The following is a 21,563-nucleotide window of genomic DNA, read 5'->3' on the forward strand; positions in this document are numbered from 1 at the left end:
ACTGCAGACTTTGTGAGATAACCTGAGTGCTCTATCTACTGTACAAAAGACAATCGAGAAACCTGTTTCGTAGATGTTTTCCTTACAGCTTTTATTGTTTTTTTTTGTTTTTGAAGTGAAAACTTCTTTAACTTTTGTGAGATGGGGAAAAAGCATAGGATTCGCGTGAGCGTTACCGACCCGACACCGCGACCGCTACAGCGAGATATACATTTCAGTCTTAAAATTGGACTCTCAGTATCATATCCTGGGTAGTATAGTGATGAGTATCCCCGCCTGTCACGCGGGAGACCGGGGTTCGATTCCTCGCCGGGTAGGATTTTTTTCTCAACCTCATACAATTTGAAAAATTTTACAATGGATATTTCAACTACGCAGGCTGACTAGGTATAGTAAAAGTTTTTGTAGTATGATAAGTACATTTACCGGACCATATCAGACCTTACAAGAAGGTATATTGCAAATATAATTGCGTCAAATATTACTATTTAATAAGTAAAAGTACATTACTATTTGTAACTACATATTCCGACCCATATAATAACTCGGAAGAAAAAAGTTATATTTATGATTGTATAAGATATTATCACATCCCAAGTTATTCTTAACAATAATTCCAAAGAATTTTGGAAGTGAAAACTTCTTCAGCAGCGTTGAGCACTTTTGTGGGACGGGGAAAAAGCATGCATATGCAGAGCATACGCGCCTTTTTTCTGTTTATAAATTCACAGACGCTGAGCGCTAAATTTAAAATTTAATTTAACTTTTGTGGAAGATATGGCAATACACATTTTTGTTTAAATTTTATCTAATTTAGATATATTTTATTTTGGAAATTTAAATTTTTAAACATTAATTGAATTTTTAAATGATGAATTTGGTTTAAAAATGTCAAATGATCGCAATCTCAGTACAACGAAATATAAAACTACAGTAGATGCGGTCTTTACAAGACATTTAAAAAGATTTGAATCAAAATTGTTCATTTCTTATTTTAGCTACCATAAACCTATTGTATCAGTTTTACAAATTGATGATGGTGGTGCTGGTCGTCAAGATGGTGAAAGTGTTGTTCAAAACTGTACATGAAAGTAAACTTTTCAGAAGTATAAAATGTGTAATGTAAACTAGTTTTTAAAATATTGTAAAATGGTGCAATATAAGCATATTACATTGTAACATAAATTATAGATGTAAAAATTTTGTACGGTAAAGAAATAACAGCAAATTATATTTTCAAATATAAATTATGTTACTTTCTATTCATATGCATCGTAGTTTTAATATTTATTTAATAATAAACAGTTTGCTGAAAAAAATAATTTAAATTTTTGTTGAAAAAAGAGTATTACTGGAAAAATTATTTCTTTAGTAATATTAAATCTTTATAAAAAATAAATGGATAATAATGATTTCAGTTTTCACTTCTGTCGGCCAGTCCCACGACTGCCTCGTTTTTTAATTTCTCTCTTATGACATATTCTAATTCGAGTGGTAACATTTTAAGTTGCTGTGAACCAAGAGACACTCTTCTTAAGTTTCCAAATTTAAAAGTTACGCGAAGTCAAGCCGTTGTGAACAGGGTTTGACGTCCCAAGACCCGCATTTTAAGTCCATTGTAGAGCTTTGGCATAAGGTTTCCTCTGTTCGCGTCGCCTGTAAGTCGCGCGTTTTATCTCAATGGTGCCTCGGGTGATGCGATAACCGCAGACTTTGCAATCTCATAGAGTTCAAGTTCGCCCGTCGGCGTCTCCGCACGCAATGACTCCCTTCACAACATACTTTGGACGCTATCTCCAAGACGACGACGGCCTCGCCTTAACATTTAAAGAAGAAGAAGAAGAAGATTGTGTGCACTTTGTGCCCTCTTGTACTGAGACGCTTAGCTAGGACGGCAGCACGTGGAGCTCCTGGAACAAAGAATGTTCGTCAACCTTTGACCCTGCATCCGGCGGCAAATCGTTTAACTGGGACTTCTTCCTTCACACGCGCGAAAACGCATTCTCGGACATGGAAAAGGAGTCCGAAAAAAACAGGAGCATTCATAGGCCGGGACGATAAGATACTCCCGTGCGTGTTATGCGAGCGAACGATATTACTTCATCGAAGAAGTTTCTCTCTCTCTAGAGGAACGATGTATCACGAAGTGAACGCTGCGCTCAATACAGTGCAATGATGACCTCTCCCAAATGCAGGGGCAATGGCGGATGTATGGGGGTGGCTAAGGGGGCTATAGCCCTCCTTTTGTATCCAATTTACACCAGATAGAATTGTAATTTTTTGGACCCCACTACTGCTGGTAGGTTAACCCCCACTTAGCCCCACCCCCTAAGGGGCCTCAGCCGTCGCGCGAGCCGCATCGCTTAGCGCCCCTCTTGGCGCCAGGCTGCGCCGGCCGCAAAGCCTAAATGGTGAAAGATAAGTAAAAGCCGATGAAAGTTTTAGCCCTATGCCCTTAGCCCTACAACTTACCCTGATTATGCGAAAAATCCACAGAGAAAAAATCATTCACCTTGACCGGGATTAAGCTACCGAGGCGTCATTCTTCCCTGTGGAAATTTGTGGACTATACCGGACATGGTGGTATGGACTGCCGAGCATATTATGCGACGAGCAGTCCAAATCGTGCGCATGGCGCCACAGCCGGAGAGTAAAGCCCGAACTTTAAACACAAGGGGTGTTCTCTCTTGGCGAATTTAAGTATACCGGGATAACTTTACGGGAGTCACCCGCAAACCGGTATAGTCCACAAATTTCCTCAGGGAAGAATGACGCCTCGGTAGAATTAAATTACCCTGATTACCCTAATTTTTACAGTTTTCGCGAAATCGTATGGCAAATTAAGGGTGTTGGTATTCAGGCGCCTCTCGCTAACTAATTATTTAAAATTTTTCGAAATTTTTTTTGCCTCCCCTTGTATACCCGACGGTCATCGAACTCCGGGTGACGATTTTGAAATTTTAAAAAAATGTTTTTTTTTGGAACAGCCTGCCCTTGTCCCTATTCTGAATCCACCACTGGGCAGGGGTGAAACTACGGGGAGGGGAAAGCCAAGGGGGGTATTGCCCTCAAAAGAAAAGATTTTAGCGGGGCGGTGTTTTTTTAAGATTTTAGATTTTAGTGTTGATTTATATTATTACTAATATTATAATTAATATTAGTTCTTCAAAAGTGGCATTAAGTGGTAATTCTTCCTTATGTCAGCACATCATCTGATATATACGTAAGATGCTTACATTTTTACATAAAGAAATAAAAATTTAATCTAATTAAGCCTTTGAAAATGACGTAGTAGTATACAGTGTCGAAACCTGGGTGACTAATAAAAAATTTGTGGTACATACAGTATTTGTGTATCTGTGATTATGTTTCATGTAACACATTTACTCCAAATACCACCATCCACCCTTAAGTTGGTCAGTGATGCTAACTGTTGGTCAGTTATCAGTGATAACTAACCCAGTGAAACCACCCTATTCCATCCCATAGAAGGGTGATAACTTATCACCCTTCTATGGAATGGAATAGGGTGGTTTCCTATTATTTTTTTATTTCCCAAATCGAAAGGTTATTACTCCTGGAGTACGTGTTTCGCGCTTTTAGATTTTTAAATGACGATATCTATTTTTCGCGATTAAATGAAAAGTGGACAGTTTCAAGCGCGCGAAAACGCGACGGCTAAGTACGAATGCTGGGAAAAGACCGTCTGACGTCATTCTGGTTCCAGCTGCCGCTATTTGAGGCCACCTTGGTACGAGGCTATGAGCGCCGATACGATGCAGGGCCCTAGCAGGTAGCAGAGTACCCTGCCTAGCGCTTGAAGTAAGGATTATTAATGCCCTATCAAACAAAGGAAATTTTCCGACCCCAGGCAATTTTAATAGGTGATTATTTAGAGATGTATATGCATCTATTGGTAATCTCAGACGATGCATAACTCCTGACTATTCGCATAGTATCTAAGTCCCTGTGACGTCATATGGAGTGGCATCGCATGGGCACCAATCTAAACTTTTTCAAGTGAGGTTAAAATTGACTATTAACATTCTTCTATACTGGGATTTCTAAAACCAATCAATTTGTATATTATGAATACACTAATTTTGGGTGACGAATCGCAATCAATGCCTTTCATTTTCCTTGACGAAGGAAACTAACCTATTGGGCATCCTCTATGCAGTCCCCTTGGTGGCAGCGTAAATCAAAATTCTACGGGATGGACTGGGGTCTCCGGTATTGAGTTCCCTTGGTCGCGATAATCGAAGAAATTTGAAGTCGATGAATGCCGTTCGGAAACATTAGAGAACGTTTTTTTTTGCGGATGGAAATCAGAGAAGAATTTGTTGTCATTCTTTCATTTTGACGGCATATCGGTTCATTTGCCACGCTCTTGCAAATAGGTCAGTCGGAAACTTTGCTTTTATTGCCACCACGCGAATGACCTACTGATCGCGGGGTTGTACAATGGATGAGTGGAAGCAAGAATAGCATTAGTGATTGCTACTACTGGTTTTCCTGCTAAATAACCCATATCACTTTCAACTACCTGATATTTTCGTGTCTTAATCCCATTAAAACCCTATGGGCTTCTAAGTAACGTAAAATATTATACATTATCATTTCCATTTTGGAAATATCAAAATATGTTTTCTTTTGTGATGTAATGTTTAATCGTGAAATTTGTAGCTGACACAATAATTATGATTGAGTAGAAAATGCTTACATTTGAAGTCATCAAATTTAATTTCTCTCAAGAGCAGCTCTGGGTTAGATAGGGTTCCGTGATAATGACAATCCGAATCTGATCTATTGTCAATACTGCTGAATGATTTGCGTTTTAATCACCAGTTCTCCTCAAGATTTTATCGTCGTATCATCGTTATTTTTATTCGTGGAATAAGTCATTTTAATTTTCTTCTATTTTTCATCTTCCTCATTTACCTTTTACTTTTATAGCTAATTAACTAACATATATGGACGTTTGCCTCAACTATGTTATCTTTGAATAAAGCCCATGGTTCGATGCATGCATCCCTCTTAACATAGAGCCCAGAGTCCAAAATTGTTGGCCAAATGCCTAAATTAGCATTTCAAAATAATATGGACGTAAATAGATTGGTTTATTAGTTCAATATCTCGGGAGAATGATATTCATCAAATACTTAGATGGCATTAGTATTTTCTAAATACTTTTAAGGGGTTCTCTATAGAGTGACGCTTTTGAGGAAGTGCCCTAAATTCAAAATAATCCCGTGAAAGTAAATGGTGTCATGATTCCCTAAAGTAAGAATTCCCTCTAGGTTGGTAGCTAAGATAATTATTAAAGTTTAAGGTAAAGTATTATAACGTTAGGAATATTCAAAATAGTTTCCTGAACGCAGCAGGCATCATGTCGTAGAAGAATATCTATCTTACAGGGATGGCAAGTGAAACGAAACGAAAATGTTTTGTTTTGACCCAGAGCGAGACGAAAATACGAGGCCTAGTTTTAGTTTCGTTCCCGCACGAAATTAAAATCACCAAGGAGTTTGGTTTCGACCCGGGACGAAACTAAATTAATCGAAATTCCGCTGCTCGTAGTTAAGTTTCAATGCCAAAAGTTGAGTGGAGGGGGAAAAGAGGGAATAGTTTCGACCCATTGCGTATCACATACGAGTAGAGAGGGTGAAGCATTGAGTTTAAAAATCGAATGGCCAATTTGCGTTAACTATTCAGCTTTTTGTGGCCAAGATATGAGTGCTCCATGCATCTAATGGCGGTAGGCGGTACCTCTACTTCATTCAACCATACTTTGTACTCGGTGCTTGGGTCGACTAAACTGTTTGAAGGTGAAGCACGTGGTCCCTCTGGTGCGAAACATTATCTGTGTTTCGTTTCGTCCCAGAGGTTTAGTTTAGTTTTGGCCCGAACTAGTTTTGACTCCGATTTCGTTTCGGCCCTCAGTTTAGCTGTCCTGGTTTAAATCCATTTTTGTTTCGTTTCTACATTACGCTTCCGGGAAACAAACTATTGAAATTTTACTGGTTTTGAATTTCGTTTAGTTTCTATTGCCATCTCTGCTATCCTAATCCATCAGTCTTAAGATATTCAGTGAAGTTTTTTGGTGATACATTAACTTTTTTCCTCAAAATGACTTATATCATTATAGCTTCACTGGGTGGCAAAGAGGTCAGAATCTAATGTTGTTCAATTTCCACGATTGGCCTTTATAGAAATGATAAATCCTCATGGCAAGCATATTTTTGGACGAAGGAAAGTTAACATATTCCATACAAAGTCATTTCTTGTTTTTAATATTTAAGATACATTCTTATGTTGAGCATGGTCTACTCTGCTAAAACTGAATATTATCGCAAGGATGTTGGAATTAATATTTCCCTCTTAATGAAAGGAAAACACCATTTTATTCGGTATAGCTATTTGGCCAACGAGTCGTTTCATCCCTTTGATAGTTTCTCGAACTCCAATGACAGCATCCTGATCCCCTAACGACCGTTTCGTAATTAAATACCCCTCTTCCTTGCGTGTATTGATGAGTCCCGCGTTGAATAATACGGCTTCCGACGCGTCATTTGTATGAAAAAGACATTCCGGAATGATTGGGGCTGTCGTCCCCTCTCCACTCCCTCCATTGGACCGTTCAGCGGAGCAAATTCATTTTGCCGTTCGCTTAATATCGCCCTTCTGGGTGGCATTCGAGCGGAACCAAACGCTTTCCCCCTCTTTCGAGAACAAATTCGAACGGCAGCGTTGGCTTCGCCGCATTCTCGCCGTTGACTTGATTGACGACCGCCGCTCGGTAACCGTTTTCAGGATTCAACCGCTCCTCTCAAATGTATACAAGTAGTCAGGACTCAGTACATACGTGGAGCGGGTTGGTTTACTAGCTAGAGTAAGTGAACAAAATTCAGTAAAGCCTGAATCACACGATCATTTTTTTCGTCGCGAAAGTGATCACTAAGGGGGTTAAAATGTAATAAAAAATGACAAAAATGAAAATAAATGTCTTTGTTTTCGTAATAAAAAAAGAAAATTAAATGTATATGTTTTAACGCTGTAGCAAATAATGATTACAAATAGTATAGGTAATCATTAATATATACATATACACGGGTTAAAACAGTTATTTCCGAACGCGCAAGATCATTAAAAATGAATAAATTTTGCAATTTAGCCGATTTTTCAGAGTTATGTAATTATAGCCTAAAATAATATTTTAGTCTATAATACTTAACAGTGCACGGCAGCCGTTGCTTAGAGATCCGTGGCGAGGTCAGAGCCGTGGGGTCCCTTAGCGGAAGATTACAAGAACAGAAACAAAAGCATGATGCGAGGGTGAAAATGGACGAAGCTCTCAGCGTAGCGACTGAAACTTTCACATGTTATTTGTGCATTTTTGGCTCCACTGTACTCTTGTTATAAAAAAAATGTTATATAAAATAAATGTTACAAGTACCGAACTTATTGCATATAACATGTTACGCAGTGTAAACGTACCTTAAGATTGTTTTCATCTGGCCATTACGCCTTGTGTTATGGCGGATTAGATTGTTCCGTCTTCTTCCTAATGTTTTCACGAGTTATATCGGATCAATTCACGCTTAGCTGTGTGAAACCTTTCAAGTAAATGTTTCCTAACAAAGCTTTATTATTTTACTAGCTGACCCGGCGAACTTCGTACCGCCTAACAATCAATGAATTTACAGTTTACTTACACCATTTATAAATCAAGAGCGGCTGTATCGTTTGTAATCATGTTTAATTTATTATAATAAAATAAGGATAAAAATTCAATAAAACTACGTAAATGAGTACCAAAATTGCTTGTCAGAAAGACATTTTCTTTATTGAATCTACATAGGGTGGATCGGAGCACGTTTACGCGGATTTTTTTCAACAAATTTTCTTACGTTTTAGGTTAAGAAATTTTGGGCATTGTGGTTTAATAAAGCAGTTCATGACATAAAAATTATACGCATTCAGTTGTTGGCTATTTGCGTTATTAGCTGTAAAAAAATGTTTTTAGGTCCAAGTCTGTGGCATACACTTGGCCCATTCAGGGGGCAGGTTGGCACAACCCCAGACCGACGCTTGACTGATGCTCAAAATCGTGCAAGAAAAGCCCCTATGAAGCAGCATTCGCATTAAATGACTTAAGGCGCGCCAGTTTTAGTATCTCTGTTTGGAAAAAATGCACTGCGTAAACGTACTGCATGCGCAAACGCACCACGGTGAGCCCTACACATTCGGGTTTAATGTCTTACGTCAAGCACCTTCTGATAAACAACAGTTTTTGTTTTGTTATCAGGCGCAAGATGAAGCGGATGAATCTAAATAAATATAGCAAAGCAAAGCAGTGACGCAGCGAGGGGAGGTTTTGGGGGATAAACCCCCCCCCCCCAAGAGCTTAGAGAATTTTTTTATGAAAGATTTTGTTATTAATATTAGGGGGACGGATGACTAACAAACAAAACATATTGAACTATTCACACAGCCGCAAAACCCACTATTTTGAACAATTTATCTTAAAAAATGTCTGGGGGAAGTGCCCCCACACTTCCCGCTTACCTTAGCGAGTTTTCTATACCCTACAGACCCGTAGTATTAGCTGCGCCCAAAACCCCCTATTCTAGCTACGCACTTGAAGCGAAGGAAGAAATACAGAGGATGGTTTATCGACTCGTGAACATAGCACGTTAAATTGGCCATGAGAAAATCATGGGTTTTCATTAGCACATGAGCAGAAACAACACAAAAACTGAAAGACTGACCATGCGATTTTTTAATCGTTATCACGAATGCAACACGAATTGGAAATTGTATACGTTTAAGCTCAAAAGGGCATATGAGTTGAGATCATGGAATCTACGGAATGAGGATTTTCTCACCTTTGAATTTTCCTTTGAGTAAAGCTGCGTGAATCACATTCATCACCAATTTTTTCAATCACCAAACACGTTCCGTTGGATAGTTATGGTTGGTTTAGGCTTCGAAAGATCATGAACACAGAGCCTACCTTTAGCTGTAAATCGTGCCTTGGTAAGCCAGGTACGTCCAAGGACTTAAAGTATTCAGATAGATAGTTGGTGATTTCGTCTTCGTTTGTTACACATTTAAAAGATTCGAATTCATGCAGAGTACGAACTATTTGAATTTACCTGGTTTTAGTCATCCACATCTTCGTTCTTGCTCGCTAAATCAACCATCTTTTATTCTTTTGGTGATCAATCATATTCTGGAACTCACTGTTGATGAGCTCACCTTCCGCTGAAACTAATTTGCAATCATTCCAAGGGAATGAGTTAAAACTACTCGATTCCTCGACAGGAACACGGACATTACCGTTTGTCAACAATTGCTTGGAGATTTGTTTACAAACACGGTAGTGAAGTGTCAACTCGAGCTGGGCCACGGCTGGGCTTACAATCCGCTCAAATTAAATTTTTAAAATGTAATTTCAATTTAATTAATATTTTGAATATATTTAGTAATTAAAATGTTATATTGTTACTAAATTCAGTTATTAAAGTGGTAAAAACAAAACAAATTATTTAATTTGTAGTTTTGACCGACTTATCAATTTTTCAGCTGCAAAGCTGGGAACTGCGGAAAACAACAATGAGAAATATACTTGGACTTGGACTTATCAATTGTTGTGTTACTATAACTCCTAAAAGCATGTCCATAGGAAAGAGATGAATTTTTTTGGTGAAATTATCCTTTTTTTAATGGCCTATGTGTTAACCCCGCCTGAGACGAATCCAAAGAACCAAATCTCATTGAAATCGGTGCAGCCGTTCTCGAGTTATAAGTGTTCTAACTAACACGATTTTCGACTTTCTTTTATATATATAGATTGTTTTTACGAGGCTTTTCTTCTCGACCACTTTTCTCTTCATTTACTCGGTCTATCTCTGTGATCATCTTTACAGAGAAATACATTTCTAAAAGTTTTTAAAAATTTCTTTCGTTTCAGGTCCCTTCAGGTGTTCGAACAGACAGGCCGTCGTCACAGTGACGTCATCAAGGAACAGAAGATGTCAGAAGGCGGGGGTCCATTGGGAGGCCCCCTGAGGTTCCCACACTCGTGCATCCTTTGGCTCAGGTGCGATCCGGTAAGTTTTCAGTATTACTGTGTCATTCCACGTCAACTCAACGTAAAGAATATCCGAATCCGGACTTCTACGATTTCATTCGAATTGAGTATAATGTATGACCCCTTTGAGTAATTAATAAATGCAATTCCTCATCATCTGCAGCTCTACAGACGGGTGTGGGGCTTGGCATCCTCTACAATATCTACATCAACATTCTACCCCGCAAGCCGCCTAAAAGGCATGTGGCAGGGCGTGTTAGGATATCAGCCATTTACACATACAAAAGAAATGCTTTAACGAAATAACGACTAGCATTTATGAAAGTCCTTTATGGTTCGGGGGAAAAAGAAATTCCCATATCTATCCGTTCGGCAAAATATCTCTCTTAATTTATCGCTTTTGTCGGACCTGGAAGTATAGTGAGGCTCTAATGTTATGTTATCCATGTCGCTCTTAAAGATATCCATTCTTAATTATTCAAGCAATGTAAGCCTAGCGCGCAGCCTTCGAGTCTCCAACAGCTCCCAGCCTAAGTCGCTTAGCATCTGAGTAACGCTGCTTGTACGCCCGTAGCAGGTTTAGATTATTTTCGTTCTAAACAGAGTTAGGTACTGAAATTAGATAAGAAAACAAACTAGGTCCACTATTTATTTAGTAGTGCATTTGATTTTCCACTCGATGTCAGCACAAAAAAGTATAATATAGTATTTCTTGGAGTTTAGGTCATTTATAAAATAAGTTTCAGCCAACGTTTCGATTTATTTAAATAAATTTTGCTGACGTTTTCGATTTCTGTTTTTTTATTACAACAATTTTTTGTTTTTGAAATGTAAACCATTTCCTTGAAAAGTCTTTTTTTTTCAATATAACTTCATGGTCTAAAATTTCGGCGTTCTCAAAATCAAAACTATGGCCATTGCTTATGCTATGGCTAGCAAGAGCACACAGAGTTATACCACCTTTTACTGTTGATTAAAAAAAGAGAATCACTCGTATCCCTTGGCTACCAAGTTAATATTCGTATTAAAATTATCCTGTCAGATGACAAATATGTACTCGTACTTCACATTGAGGCGGTCAAATTCGGAAACTAAAATAATTCGTTTTTGTATGGGATTACTAACAACGAAATTTAATTAATATTGGACCAAATGATTTCTCATATTTTCTCAACAATAGTTATTATCTATTTTAAAAATTATGGAATGCCTAAACTTAAAAATCGAGGTATGAAAGATGATAAAAATTGTCAACCCCTCAGCTTTAGTTTTGCTCTCGCAATATTTTCACCGAAAGCATTTTGTTTATAATTTAGGTATGTAGCAAAACTTGGCGGCGTTGATAAGTGTCAAGTATTAAGTGAATATTTTTTAAAGAAATTTTTTATTAAGCATTTTATATTTTATTTTAAGTATACCGGGACTAGCCACGGTGATAACTTTACGGGAGTCACCCGCAATATGGCGTATCTGTTTGGCCCGGGCAATACGGGAAAAACGGATTATTGGTACGTTTTTATTTCATTGATTTTAGGAGAAATTATCGTTTAAGTTCACATTTTTTTGTAGCTGAGTCCAAAGTTTGTGAAACGAGGTACTGATTAATAATGAAGAAAGTTCTGTAGATCATACATTTCTAAATTTTTTTTCTAAACTTTCCCTAAACACATGCATCTTGCGAGGACCTCCCATACTTTTACGTGAGCGGATCATAATGTGAAACGATGATTAACATTTTCTCACGTCGAAATGAGAATATGTAGTACGCATTTCGAAAAGGAATGCATTGTTTAGAGTAAAATTCAAAGAAATATGATGTTATCTATTGAAATCCTTTCTTTGTTTCAATAGGAAGTGTTGGATAAACGACTCGACGATCGCGTGGACGACATGTTGGAGAACGGACTCATCGACGAGATGTTGGACTTTCACCGTCGCTACAACGCCAACAGGTTGCAGGCCCAACCGAATAGGTGAGCACCCACCCGCCCTTCCTTATTCAAACATTTACATTAGAGAATTTTAACCAGTAGCGGATATGGTAAACACTCAGATGGGGGGGGCGCAAAAGATATCTTCAGTTACCTTTACTTTTAACATAATAAATAATAATTAAGTCACTATTAGAGTAAAAGAAAACTTTAATTAGGGTAAGTATACACATATATAAGACAAAGCCATCTTATGATACAAAAAAGACGCAAAAGGTTCGTTTCCTTCATCAGAGAAAACGAAAGCCATTCATTACGATTCGTTACCCACCATTACTGTATTCATAATATACAAATTATTTGGTTTTAGAAATCCAAGTTTAGACGAATGGCAATGGTCAATTTTAACCGCATTTGAAAAAGGCCAGATTGGCGCCCATGCGATGCCACTCCACGTGACGTCACAGGGACCTAGTTTCTATACGAGAAGATAGCAGTTTTACATCGCTTGAGATTACCAATGCGTGCATGAGGCGCAGAGTTCAGGGAAACATCTCTTAAAGATCACCTATTAAAACTGCCTATGGTCGGAAAGTTTCCTTCGTTTGATAAGGTATTAATAATCCTTATTTAAGCCAAGCGCTACCTGCCATCAGGGTACTCTGCTACCTGCTAACAGCCTGCACCTCAACGGCGTACATATCATCGCCCCAAAGTCACCTCATACGGCGGTAGCGGGTACCAGACACGGGATTTTCCCAGCATTCATACTTAGTCGTCGCGTATTCGCGCGCTTGAAAATTTTCACTTTTCAGTTAATTGCGAAAAATAGATATCGTCATTTAAAAATCTAAAGGCGCGAAATGCGTACTCCAGGAGTCTTTCGATTTAGGCAATAAAAATAATTGGAAACCACTCTATTCAATCTGGTAAGATTCGATTCAATCTCTACAATTTTTGGCAATACGGGCGGATCCGCAAGGGAGGGGCGCGCGCCCCCCGCGCTCCCATCTGTATCCGCCTCTGATTTTAACGATACGACTCATCAAATGGGGCATCCATTAATTACGTGAGGCGTTTAGTGGGGGAGGGAGTCAAGCCGATTCTCAACCAATATCATAAGGTGGTCCTGGCATATATCACTTAATTTTTTTCCGAAAGAAACAGCGTAAAATTGTTATCTAAGTTATCTTAAATACTACTGTCGGCGCGGAAAAAGTTAGAATGCTGAACTTAAAGCATTTGTATAAAAACCTTCGGAAGCTCCAAAGGGTCTGGTCACATATCGTTTTACTCATTGTTTATTCGACTACAGCAATGGATAATTAAGCATTTTTAAAGCGTAAATGTTTAGCTTATACGGTCGAAAGTGTGTAGAAGAACGCAAAAAACTTTGAGAACGGTCGTCTTCTTCATCTCGTCACGGACGGTAGTTTTTCGCGTGTTCTTCCTCACTCTTTCTTTTTATTTATTTATTTCCACTACCCCATAAACAGCACATTTACGGCCTTTGCAATAGTGCATTAACAATTAACAATGAAGGACATTCACATACGCTCATGCCCTGGATAAGGGTAACTTACCCAGGCGGGACTCGAACCCGCGACCTTCGGTTTGGCGAGGACTTTACCCCGCCGCCACCGAGGCCGGCGGGATAGAAGCTGAACGTTTTCCACCGTAGAAGCCAAACGTTTACGTTTAAACAATATTTAATGATCCATTGTTGTAGTCGAATAAAAAATTAGTAAAACGATATATCACAAGACCCTATGTAGCATCGGCAGGATTTTATACAAATGCTTACATTTCAGCGTTCTACGTTTTTTGTGCCTATATTAGTCTTAACTAAAATTAAATAAAAATAATTAAACAATTTTATTTCATAAATCCAACGCATCGAAGCATAGATCTACGTATTTACACCATTTTGGACAATCAATGTGAGATTAGAGGGAGGGGGTCGAGCTAAATCTCACGATATCTCACTAAGGGAGATGGAGGGGTTGAAAAAATCGTCAAAATCTTATCACGTAATCTATGGACGCACCCAAACGCTCTCGTCCGGTCGTGCTTTGTCTTTTATTCGCGACGAATCACTCGTTGCATACTTGCGTTAACATCCTCATATTGTCAGGGTATGTTGGATAAAATTATCTCTATTTACCTGTTTCTAAATATTACATAAAAAAATTTCGTCTGGCAAAGTGCTGGGGAAAAAGAAGAACGATTGCATCGTTTTAAGTTCTTTGAAAAAAACTATTTTAAATTATGCTCACCGTCGCCAGCATATCAATTAGGGAAACAAATTTATTTACCTGGAAGATGAGTCTCTTGGTCTCCACTTCGGATGAAATTTCCCTCTATTGAGCGAATTACAACGCTGCGAAAAAAGCGCAGGTTATCTTTCGTCATTTGCGAGATGTGGACTGGGGAGCGAAAAATATCAAAATTATCGCAACTTCATGTACGTATTTAATACAAAACTGATCGTTTAATATAAGTGGTCGTTAAAGGAGGCCGAGTATGCATTACGTTTTTATTCCTATTCGATTTTTTAACAATGTGTAAAACTTCGTTTAAACTTTCGCGTTACTCGTCATGTTTAATAAAAACTTTTGGGCTACGTCGCCGCGTCAATTCTTGGGCGGCCCCAACGTTTCCCGACCGATGCTGGTCGCTTTCTCAAGGGAATCTGATTCAGATTCACGTCGGTAACCGTTGGGGCCACCCAAAAAATGACGCGGCGACGTAGCCCAAAAGTTTTTATTTAACCTGACAATATGTAAAACGTCCAAAGCGGACATTTTGGCGACAACTGAACAAAATTACCATTTATCTAGTATTAATTGGGGGGAGAGATAAAGCCCTCCTTAGCCTATCATCCGCCACTGCTGTAAATTTACAGGGTTCCTACTGAACCGTGAAAACCTTAAAACCGTGAATAAGCCGTAAATTTCGTCTACCGTGAAAAAAACTGGAAATAACAGTGAATTTCGTCATAAAACCTTAGGAATCTCACAAACTTGATTGTAGAACTAAGATTAAAAGAAAAATCGATGTTTCGATCATGTTTCAAGGCCGAGTCACGTGTAGATACTGTCCACGCATCTGCAAACGCATATTCGAAGCGCAACTATATTAAATGGTCCGTGTGTGCCATGAGAGCACATTGACCTTAAGCCTACGATTAGAAGACATTAACCCTGAAAAAAAAATCAGGCACTTCTTCACTTCCCTGCCACCCTGCTCTCTCCATTTTCCCACTCACACCCTTCAGCCGGACCTGAATTTTGCTTACGATAGCACTTTGCTGACGTCATAAGAGGTGATAGCACTTTCATTACTGCGTTTGCATTCAAGGCATCTGTTGTGTTTGTTACATTTTTAGTTAACGTGCGGCCGATGCTTGTTACGTGATCAGTATTTCTGCCTAAAATGCCTTATCTACAAACCGTGAATTTGATGACATTTATACCGTGAAAACCTGGGAAAAAATGTGAATTTTATAATGTAGTTAGAGTGGGAACCCTGATTTATCGATGCTCGTTTTTTTCTCTCTTTGAGTTCGCTTGATGGGGAAGAATGGAAGGAGAACCCCTTGATATCGCTTAAACTGCTGTTCTCGAGCGCCTCTTCTCTCTGCTATTTCCTTCAAAGGAGTGCGCGAGAGTCGACGCAACCTGTTGAGCGGATATGATTGGATTTCCTTAATCTCTTTGACCCGTATCAACTCCTCATGGCTGAACACGATAGGCCTTTTTTCTTTATCGAGACAAGGGCAATATATCTTCTTTATTTTATTTATTCATGCCCGCTGTCTCCTTCCCGCTTGCTTCTGAAATATTAACTGCCCGGACGTATGTCATAAATCGTGAAATATTTTTCTAGCTCGTGCCTTTGCTATTGATTTTAATTTTCCTTTCCCGGGTATCAGATTGATTCTACTGTATCGGATAAGGTGTTGTTGAATTGAATATTTAAGCATTAGAATAGAAAGATTTAAATGCTCCGTTGCCTGCAAATATTTTATTATTTTTACAGTAAAATAAACTAGAATAGTTTGCATAGACATCAGCAATTTTCATTTTTTTTCCCAACTAATGGTATCTAGTCCTCCCTATCGTTGCTTTAATCTGTTTACAGTTATCCAAATATTGCGTGCCTATTGTACAGTGTGTAATATAATAATTGTTTCCTAAATTACAAGGCCATATTTTCATGTATCGGTTCATCATGATGGTTATCGTGTAATGAGAATATAATTCGCGCAATTCCGACTTCTCTTAAGTGATTATTTTTGTGTGGTAATAACTAAAATTAAGCGTTGTAAAATTCAAATTAATTAATATTTGGTTAACCTTGATTTTAAGCGTGAAGTTTTCTCGGGTTTTCCACCGGTTCAAATCGTTGTATATATTACAAACGTTTCGACGGACGCTTCGCCCATATCATCAGGGTGAACGAATAAGTTTGACTGGAAAAAAACATGAGATGTTGAAACGTTGCTGATATACTTACAACGATTTCAACAAGTGGAATTCCTTATACACGCAACCCTTCACGCAAATAATTCGCCGTAAAAAAATTACATCATTTTTAACCTTGATTTTGATTTTGCCATTGAGTGATATATATTCTTTATAGATTATTGGACTTTTCCTCTGGATCATACTTTTAGTGCAGTTGGGGACCCTAAAAGTCTAGGGGTTCAAGTTCATTTTTTCATAATTTTGGAGATAAATGCAGGTAGGTAATGGTTACACAATATTGTTGTAACAAAGGGATGCCAGTGATTCACTGAATCAATGTATATATACTTATCAGTGATTAACTTGTTCTCTGCCACAACAGTATTGTGTTCCCCACCTACCATTATCTACTTTGTCGCTGAAATTATAAAAATCACACTTATACCCCTTGACTTGTAGGGCCGTCAATTAAAGTTATATCGTCAGCGGAGATAAGCTTGGGGAATCAATGAGAATAAATCAAAATATACGAGGGATTTAGGAATAAGGCGTGAATATTAAAGCTACTACAACGAAAAAGATCTATCCTTACGCGTGAAATTGGGAATAAATTATTTAATTCAATGGCTGTATAACCAGCTGTTTGTTTTTCCTCTTTAAGTAAATATAAACTTCTGGAGGAAATAACCTCCAAATTTTATCGTAATATAATCCTTTATTTGTGTCTTATACTGAAAATTTTACGGTTATTACGCTGTCAGTTATGGCTGTGCTTTGATGGGGGAATGGATCAGTCAGTGAGTCAGGACTTCTTGATTTATATGGGAGACAAAAGCATAGATTGGATATTTTGTGACTGTGCATAAAAAATATATCAATATTTCCTTACCTGTAAAATATGTACCTTTTTGATACAGGCAAATGCTATTTACCTATTCCAAAATTTAGATGATATTAGATTGATAAGAAATCGTAAATCAGCAAAAATGAAGAGGTGATTGTTTAGCGAAAAATTATTCCTGGCTTACTACAAGAGTGCATAAAAACGACGAGGAGGCGACACGGATTTCGGTACTCATTATTGCGATCAAGCCTACTGAAACACATCGATTGGAATCGGTAATATACGTGGATCGCTGAAGATCAAATCCGCGCGATGACTTCATGATGAATCGTTCTGCCGATTTCAGCGCTCCGTAGGGGTAGAGTCGTTCATCACCTTATCCGTCGCCCGCAATTAATATCGGCGACCCTGAATTTGCAACGGAACCATTAATCGGACTCTCAGACGCCCTCCTTTAATTTCGGGGCAATTAATTTGTCAATAAACATCGGCGAACAGGTTTCCATGGCGCCTTTCAAGGCCTTGCCTCCTCCCTTATACACCCTTAAGCGTATCGAACCCCAGTAAATCCCTCCCACTAACTTGGTACAGTAGGTACTCCCCCTATAATCCGGCACTTCACTTCCCTGGTCGTGCTAGTAATCCGGCGTTCTTATACAGGCAGCTACCACGCGGGTAGCTTGGTAATTTCCAGTAGTCTACTTCGCAGTAGAGGGGAGACATGCGCGAACAGTTGTACCTTCTACTTCAGTGGAAAAATACCTTTGATACGAAACGGTACGGTAATATAAGTAGTAATTAATTTTTCTTTATTGTAGTTTTACTTTACGTTAACAATACGTTCAACAGATTCAGGCTTAAATTGGTGGAAATTATTCATATTTAAATAAATAAAAATCGTAGCACTTTTCCACAGAATTATAAAAATAAATTTGTGGAAAAGTGCTACAATCTTTTATTTATTTAAATTTACGTTAACACTTCCATTGCGTGCATGTACAAGTGTAGTGTGTAATACAATGTAGTATATACATGTGCGTATGCTATAAATAATGTAAAAATGTGTATTATAGTTTTATTGCATACACACATGCCGCTTAGTCACGTCATTATTTGTGGTTTCGAGTAATCCGGCGTTTTAGATAGGCGGCAGATATCGGTCCAGAGCACTGCCGAATTACCGAGACACCACTTAGAAAAACCTTTGGACCCGGCTGGAAACCCGATAACTCTTCCACCAGTCTATTCGCCGAGAAAACCCTAGATCCTTCGTTCCAAATAAGTTTAACAAACATTGTGGAAAGCTAACGCGCTACACTTTTAGCGCGAGAACCTTTATTTTTTCTCATTTTCGTCCAAATGTTGCCTTTGGTTATTACGTAGATCTTGAATGTTTTTCTTCAGTTTCCTTAAGGACCTCCTTGGAGTTAATTTACCTACTCCAACAACCAACCAAGAACAATTTACCAACCATCATATTTAATAGTAAATGAAGACATTAAAAATATCGTTAAATTTTCATGTAGATGGCGTCAGTTTTTAGGAAGTAATTATTCATGGAACAAAAACAAAACACGACGTACATAGTGAGTGATACATCTTAACAGCTCTGTGGATCTGCAATTGGTCCATCTGGAATGGTCAGTCATCTGATTCCGAATGCAGCCCAAAAAGGGTGGAGCTTATGTCGTTGCCATGGTGACAAATCCCTACGTTTCCTCTGATGTCACATCTGGTCTTATCTGCGCCGAGTGATATTTCGTGTTTCGTAGAATTTCGGGGAAATGCCTAAGCGTGTATTTCACTGGGAAAAGAGCTAATTCCTTCATTTTCTTGCCGCGGTTCCTATTTCAATCTTGCGATCGAAGCTGCCGCACTTTCATCAGTCATGGCGCTGTTTAAAGGGCATATTGTATTTACCAGCCCATGAACACTCATCATGGATACAAATAATAATGATAATATTTACGGTTGCTCACCGACAGATTTAAACGTGCATTGATCTTTCCAGCATGAGTATCCTTCCAGTAGCCAATAAATAGGAGATTAATTTGGATCGCTATCTTTTGTTGGGAGATAGTCAGGACTTCAGTATTTCCTAGTTTTATTATGCTATGATGTTAAGTATAAATTGAATTTTATAGTGTTGAGAGTTATAGGGGACCATGCGTCCAACGTTTTTCGTTTTACTTGAAGCATAAATAATTTAGAGAGTCTGTCAGGCTCGTACAAAATGTATTTTATTTGTTTTTTAGTTCCTTGGGAAAAGTTTGTTCTTATAAAAATATTTTTATATTGTAATGTACATATACACGCTCATTTTACCTGTGTAAGTGGAATTATTGCTTCTTTCTAGTGTAGCCATTTGAAACTAAACAATCCTTAAGGGTACAAAGAGCAGACAAAAATTGAAAGAGCTGGCAGAGTGGCTATAAAAGGACGCAGGCGAGCGAAAATGGAATTTTTATCTTCTTGCAGAGTTGGTAAGGTCATAAAGTGAAATGTTGCGTTTCCCCAACTATGCTAATCTCTATAATTTTCTTTTGCTAAAAATAAATGTGCAATCATCATGGCGAAACTAACGATCGTTTCATTTATCGGAAGCAAGTATTGCCGGCGATAAAAATCAGGGACTAGATTATGAATTTCTCCCCGCTACGGTTGATGATACCATTTCGCAAAATCCGTTGTTGGGCCTCTGTTCATGGTAATTTGATTATGTAAATTGATGCAGTGTTTAGTTTTTCTATGATACCGTTATGCTGACCTTTTTTTGATACCAATTTGCGTTATCGTTTTCAACCATTAAAAAATAATCCTCTCATTAGTTTTGCTACCGATTCCTCCCATGTACTCGACTATCAGTGACACTTAATTAATCTTTAAAATCTATTGTTTTCTGGATGTTTTTTTTGTTTTTCTTACACGTAATGAGCGTACTCGTTAAATTTACTGTGTGGAAAAATCTTTATTTTAAAATAATATCAGTGAAGTTTCTCTGAAATAAAGCGTGGAGGTACCGGATATGCGAATTATCTTTTTGTTAAGTACTTTAGAACCTTATGCATATCATTTTCATGCTATACTTATGCTGTATTGCTATTTATTTCTTTTGCTTAAGTTTATAGAATAACCTTTTCGTCACGAAGTCCAATTCATCAACGGCATTAATGTTTCCATTCAAATGATTAAACACCCCATTTATAATGCCAATGGTGTTAGAAAGGGATTATTATAAGGGATACTTTATCAAAGGGCAACAAATGTACTATTGATATTATTTTTATCCATCCTTAACAGCATAAAGAAAACTTTCTTCCACATCAGCCTTAATCGCCATTTTCATGATTTGCGACTTTGGAGAGAGAGTTTGGGGTCAAAATATAGGTGAGTTGACGTTTAAAAAAAAATACAAAAATAAAACGAAATTGGAGGCATAACCCGCTTACATTCATGATGTGCGGGTTGTCGATAACTCGGGATGAAATCTTGCGTAAAGGAATTCCTGCCTTTGTTTATCGTGTCCCTCCTATTTATAATGGTTTAGAAATTCATATTTGCTTCTAAAGTAGTGTTCGATATTTGATTTGCATATTCCATATTGTTATCGCAGAACATAAAAAATATTATTATCGCAGAAAAATTTAATAATTCACGTGAATTTTCGGGATATATGAATACATGAATCTAAATTTTTTTAGCGTCGTAAAAATTTAATCTGTATGTATTAAAAATGTTTATTTAAAATGCTGTTATCTCCTATTGCTTAAAATGCAATTGCCATTGCAAACTCGGCTTCTTGGTTTGAAAGTACCATAATGTAAGATCAATTGATAGTGTGATTTTCTGTGTTGTCTGAGGGAGGGAGGCTTGTGCCTCCCCCCCCCCTCAGACGCTTAAAAAATAGACGAGATATTTTAATAAAAATATTAATAAGTTTTATGTTTTAATGTAAAAGTTATAAATATTTACATATTAATAGCCCGGTCAAAATAGACATTGACCCTTGCATAAATTGCCAACAAGCTGAAAATTTGCATGAACCTCAAGGATACCACTTTAATGAAATCCTGAAAAGTCCCCATCGATCCCGTGTGTGCAAAAAATTTTATTCAAGGTCAAAGGTCACAAAAATGAGTTTTTTGCATTTGTTGGCCAAATGGTTAGTTTTATGATAAAAATTGCTCAGATCAAAATTGTTGATCAGAAAATTATCTACAAAA

General features: G+C 37.8%; 1 protein-coding gene across 1 annotated transcript in view; it reads left to right on the top strand.

Moving 5' to 3' along the window:
• Positions 1-21,563, top strand: part of LOC124163603 (tRNA dimethylallyltransferase) — a 794,398-nt gene that overhangs the window by 595,614 nt on the left and 177,221 nt on the right. The window contains exons 4-5 of the mRNA XM_046540620.1: positions 9,977-10,115; positions 11,948-12,069. Coding sequence (XP_046396576.1) covers positions 9,977-10,115; positions 11,948-12,069 — 261 coding nt within the window. The remainder of the gene's footprint in view (positions 1-9,976; positions 10,116-11,947; positions 12,070-21,563) is intronic.

The sequence above is a fragment of the Ischnura elegans genome, chromosome 8 (assembly GCF_921293095.1).
Source record: "Ischnura elegans chromosome 8, ioIscEleg1.1, whole genome shotgun sequence".
In the NCBI taxonomy this organism is placed as follows: domain Eukaryota; kingdom Metazoa; phylum Arthropoda; class Insecta; order Odonata; family Coenagrionidae; genus Ischnura; species Ischnura elegans.